The sequence below is a fragment of the Tauraco erythrolophus genome, chromosome 13 (genome assembly GCF_009769465.1).
Source record: "Tauraco erythrolophus isolate bTauEry1 chromosome 13, bTauEry1.pri, whole genome shotgun sequence".
Taxonomy (NCBI): domain Eukaryota; kingdom Metazoa; phylum Chordata; class Aves; order Musophagiformes; family Musophagidae; genus Tauraco; species Tauraco erythrolophus.
In genome coordinates, this window is record NC_141477.1 from 17022759 (window position 1) to 17028065 (window position 5307).

Consider the following 5307-nt stretch of genomic DNA (forward strand, 5'->3'; position numbering starts at 1 on the left):
TTATAAAGCCAGATGGAAAATCTTTATTGATTATAGGAAGCCTTCCATAATAACCGTGGGGGGTGAAGCATCTTGTTCATTGCTCACATCATTTTACCATACTTGGTAGAGCAGTAGTATTTTAGTTCCAATCTGTAACATGGTATTTAATCCCAAGTAGAGCAACAAAGACATAGGCTCTAGAGCACTGTTAGTACATCACACAAGAGACTCAAAATACTATTTCCCAAACAAGGCTCTTTACACACCAATTCTTAATGTTGTCTTTATCCAAGTCCTTAGTGCTCAATGCATTCAAAACAATTTTCCCTTCTTCACATTCTACAATTCCAAATACTGATACTGTTTTGCAGGAACAGGTTCGTTCAGATGTGCAGTTGTATTCTTTAAATGATCACCAGTCATATCGATAGCTTCCAATTATATATTTGTACTCATTCGTGGTATACCATGCAGGTAGTCTTTGTTTTCAGTAGTTTTTAAAACAGGGTTGTATTTCACATTCTTGTATCAGGCAGGATATGTTGGGACAGTGTAATTCTGTACAACTGTGGATTTCTGATGTTCAACAGAAGCTGAGACTCAAAGCTGCAGCCAAGCCTGTGCTGGCTACCTTTGACAGCCTGTCTGCTGGTTAGGGTGAGCAGCAGCAAGATCCCCAAGCCTTGCATCTGAGTCCTTCCAGACTGTGTTGGAATGGCATGTCTCTCAGGCTGCTGCATGTTCTGGACACATTTAAAATAACAAAATGGAACAACAGGCACAGAATTTACTTCTGCAACGATTTCTTTGTTGTACAGTTGACCTATTGTTCTAATGCATTTATGGAAATCTTACACATTTGAAAACTACCAAAACAAAAAGACAGGTATCTAAAAGTGCACTGAACCCAGGAAGGCACCCAGCGAAGATTTTTCCCAAAAGTAAATACTTGGGCTCAGACAGCTTGCTCACAACACTGGGCCTGTAGAGAACTGTAGCTTCAGCAGTGTCTCCAGTGCCATTGGGAGTTATTAAAATTGGTACCAGAGTATCACTTATGACAAAGAGGTACTCAACCTCCAAGCTAGTTGCAGCATGTTGAACATTGTCTGTTACTTCTGTTTTGTTGCCAGATCTGCAATAGCTCCTCGCAGCTTTCTCCTGTCTCCAAATACCCGGCAGATGTGCAGCGTTTCATTTGAACTGGTTATCAATCAGGGTTCCTTTCATCTTGGCTTTCTTGGCTTCCAACTCAGCCTGATTAAGAAAATTAAGACAGGATGAAATAATGTCTGAATACATTTCACTTCAGTGCTCCAAAGAGGCTTGGTCTTAGTTGCAGACCACTGCAAGCTTTTCACACTAGGAGCAAGAGTAGCTCAAGTTCTTTGCTGATTCCCTCCTCCCCTGAGGTACAAAACAAGGACCACCTTTAAAATCATAAAAAGCCCAAGACTAACTGCACAGGAGACAATTTCATACTTTCTATCCTCAGGTGGAAGCTGCACATTTTCCCCACCTCTTATCTGCTCCTCTTCTGTCACAGCAGGTAAGATCAGCTGTGATGTTCTTGCCATTAATTCTTCAAGTGACCCTTCTGGTAGCAGCTGAGCTCACAGGTCCTCCACAAGGGCTTCAGCCTGCCCTGATGCCTCATGGTAAAAACCTGCTCTGCCAGACAGGCTTGAGAGCACAGCATTAGGGGTGTTCTGGTTGGCAAAGCCATGGCCTGGTTTCCCCTTCCCTTGTTCCTTGTCCAACAGGTCACAGAAAGTCTCTCTGCAAAAGCTCTGCTGGCTGGTCTTCAGTTAGCTCTCAAGGTAATTGCATACAATTTTAAGTTTAGGAGGACTAGGAGAACATTTCTATAAAATCTGTAAAGGAAAAGTCATCCTCACAAAGCTACAAGCTACACGACTGTACCAGGACCTCTCTATACTTGTAGTCCGATCTGCAAGATAACTTTTGCGTACAAAACCAACAGATGTCAGGGATCAGTGTTCAACCCTGAAGAAAACACTCACCAACTCCTGTAGCCTTCTTTTGCTCATGCCTTTGCGTTCCAGCTGCTTCTCAATCACTTTTGCATTCTGTGCATAGGAGTCTGCAATCTCCCTCTGAAACACAAAACATCTCACTTTGCAAAGGTAAACCCCAAAGTAACAATGCCTCATCCAAATGGTGAGACCATCACCCTCTCTGATCGGTGTCTGAGACAGCTGCCCAGTTCAGATGCAACTGCCACTAAGGGCAGACAAAACCCACCGCTTCAATCTCCTCCTCCTCTTCATCAATTGTGGAGACTGTGACAGAACTGAACTTGCCCATGTCTTTGGTCCGTTTGGTCATCATCACCTGGGTGAGAAGCAGAGTATTTCGTTAAACCTTGGTGACAGCTGTGCCACCAGGGATCACTTCCCCCTCCAAAGCTTTTAAGGCTTCTCATGCAAGTCATTAAGATAACCTGAACTCTGTGGGTGGCAAAGGAGAATTATCCCCAGTGATTTCTGGGCTTAGAGCTGTCGTTATCAGAAGCAAACTTACTGATCTATAGTAGATGAGCCAGATTTTGAAAATCACTGGGCAGACTACCAATCTGACCTACTTACAAACGGAAACTTGCTGGTAACTGAGCCTATGCATCTGGTACACAGTAGACTTCCAAGTTTATGTTGCTGTTCTTTAGTGCTAGGACTCCAAGCTGCAGTGACTTCTGTCAAGAAAAGCTTAAGGCAGACAGGGAGAAGGTGCTAAACGGAGTTACTGTTTAGAGGTCCTTTTCTTTCTTTTTTATCTCCTGTGCTGCCACCATTAAGTGATTTTACTCACCACACCTTTTTGAAAAGCAGAGATAGCCTTTTTACCTCTCTGAAGCCGATTACCTTTTTGGGAGGTTCTTGTTTCTGAGTATAAATGTTTGTTTTCCCAAAACCCTGGCCAAATTTGACCACGGCACCGTCAACAATGAACGTCACGGGAGCATTTTTCTGTTGGTGTTGATAAAAAAGCAGCAGTCCACACCTGGAAACACAAACCTAGGTTCAAGATTCCTACGGTTACCTCCCAAACGGGTTTTTAAAGTCACTGAAGAGCTGCTGCAGCCACTCACTTGCCGCACTTCTTCCTGAACTGCCGCTCTATGCCTTCGGGTCTGGGGGAGAGAGGAAGAGCTTGAGCGGAGCACGCAGACAGCGGGCACTGGTGCCCGGCTGATGGAGCCCAGCCGGGGAGAGGAGGCCCGGAGAGGAGATCCGGGCAGCCCCTTCCCCGGGCCGCCGGGGCAGAGGAAGGCAGAGAAGGGCAGAGACCGGGGCCCGGCCGCGTCCCACCTGCGCAGGAAGACGCTCTCCTCCTCCTCCGCGTTGCAGAACTTGTGGGCGTGCTTGGCGGCGTCCATCACCCGGGCGCGGTCCCGCGGCCGCATCGGCAGCTTCTCCAGCTGGCAATCTGCGGGGCAGCGGCAGGGCCGGGATGGCGGCGGCGCCGGGACGGGCACCCGCAGCCCCGCCGCCTGCCCCCCTGCCTGCGCCCCGCCCGCGGCTCACCCAGCACCAGCACCATCTGCCCGCACAAGCAGTAGTAGACGTGAAGCGGCTTCTCCCCATCGTCGTACTCCTCGCGGTCGCGGGTGTCGGAGCAGACGACGGAGCGAGACACCACCTTCGGCATGGCGGCTCCGGGCGCGGCCTCCCCGCAGGCCCGGCCCCCGCCGCAGCGCGGCTCCGCCCGCGGAGTGGCGGCCCCGGCGGGGAGGCTCGGGGAGTCACGTCTGTTTCTGCCCTTTTCGCGTGTTTGGTTGGTTGGTTGGTTGGTTTTTTAATTGTTTTTCTTTTCTCGCACGTTCTCGAGGCGCGGTCCTTTCTCCTGAAAGGGGAAGTGGGGAATGTTGGCACCGGAGGGGCTAAAGGCACCCCGCTTCCGAGCCCGGGCTAGTACAGCAGGATGGTGCCTTAAATGCAAATTAGAACGGCAAAATTTAGGCATTACGTCATTTCTCCCAACAAAAAAGCTAGGCGGAAGTCATCACAGAACTGCTCTGAACTGTGGGGAACGAGGGTGGTGGTTACACCGTTTCCCTTCTCCTGCAGCTTCAGGCAGCGCCATCCAACTCTGTTCGTCATCAGCTGGCAAACAGGGATTTCTTGGGAACAGGGATCTCTTGCGTACCTAAAGGCAAGGCACTGAACTGTTTTTGACAAGCACCAAGCGCTCATCCGTTTCTCATTGCATAGGCGGGGTAAGAGCAGAAAAGGTCAGAACCAGGAGGTTTTCAGCACCCATGAAAGCAATATTTTTGTTATTTTCTTTCAGCTTCTGTGGAAGGCAGCGGCTCTGCCTTCTGTGTCTTTTTCTGAAGCCGCCTCCGCACGCGGCTGTATTACATGAAGTTACAAGTGAGGATAAGCTAGAAAAACGGGGTAGAAAATAGATTATTTCCGCTTGGAAAAGCTCTCTGTGGAAGCAGAAAGTGCAGCACAGCAGGTTGTGCTGGTTTGGGCTGGGGCAGAGTTAATTTTCGTCACAGGAGCTGGTACAGGGCTGTGGTTTGGATTTGTGCTGGATGTTCGTGTCACTGCTGAGCACTGCTCACGCAGTCACGGCCTCTTCTTCTTACCCCACCCCACCAGCGAGGGGGCTGGAGGCGCACCAGAAGTTGGGAGAGGACACAGCTGACCTCAGCTGACTAAAGGGATATTCCAGACCATATGACGTCATGCTCGGCAATAAAGCCGGGGATATCCAGAGCGATGGCGCTTGCCTTCCCAAAAAAATGTCAGTGTGATAGAGCCCTGCTTTCCTGGAGATGGCGGCACACCTGCCTGCCGATGGGAAGTGGTGACGGAATTCCTTGCTTTGCTGCACGCACGGAGCGTTTGCTTTCCCTGTTAAACCGTCTTTGTCTCAACGCACGAGTTTTCCCACTTTTCCCCTTCCGATTCTCTCCCCCGCCGCACCGGGGGGGCAGTGAGCGAGCGGCTGCGCGGACTCAGTTACCGGCTGGGGTTAAACCACGGCACAGGCCACGGCGGAAGAAAACTGCTGCCGGTCCCGAGCGCCGCGCAGCCGCGTCCGCAGCGGCCGGTCGCCACCCGCCGCCGTTTGCGGGCCCCGCCCACCAGCGCCGCCGTGATGTCACGGGCCACATTCCACCCCCGCCCTCCGCAGCCGTTGGTACAGCCCCCCCCCGCCGGAGGCGCCGCCCCTCGCCCCCGTGCCGCGGTGGTGCAGGCTGAGTTTGGGGCTCCGCGGCATCCGGCTCCGCCCGCTCCCCCCGCGCTCGGTGGTACGTCCCGGGACCGCCCGGCAGCGGACGCAGGAGTCGGT

At 51.3% G+C, this 5307-nt stretch overlaps 1 protein-coding gene across 2 annotated transcripts; it reads right to left on the reverse strand.

Annotated features, from left to right (window-relative positions):
• On the reverse strand, positions 1–3662 carry STEEP1 (STING1 ER exit protein 1). Of its 2 annotated transcripts, XM_086619571.1 has the most exons (7): positions 3528–3662; positions 3312–3429; positions 3092–3133; positions 2865–3003; positions 2248–2337; positions 2007–2099; positions 1–1239 (listed from the first exon to the last, which is right to left on the reverse strand). In XM_086619571.1, exons 1-7 carry the CDS (start codon positions 3649–3651, stop codon positions 1177–1179), a joined length of 669 nt encoding a protein of 222 aa, XP_086475697.1. In that variant the 5' UTR covers positions 3652–3662; the 3' UTR covers positions 1–1176. The 2 variants fall into 2 exon arrangements, with proteins under 2 accessions (XP_086475697.1, XP_086475698.1); XM_086619572.1 differs by lacking the exon at positions 3092–3133.
• Between the last annotated feature and the right edge of the window lie 1645 nt (positions 3663–5307).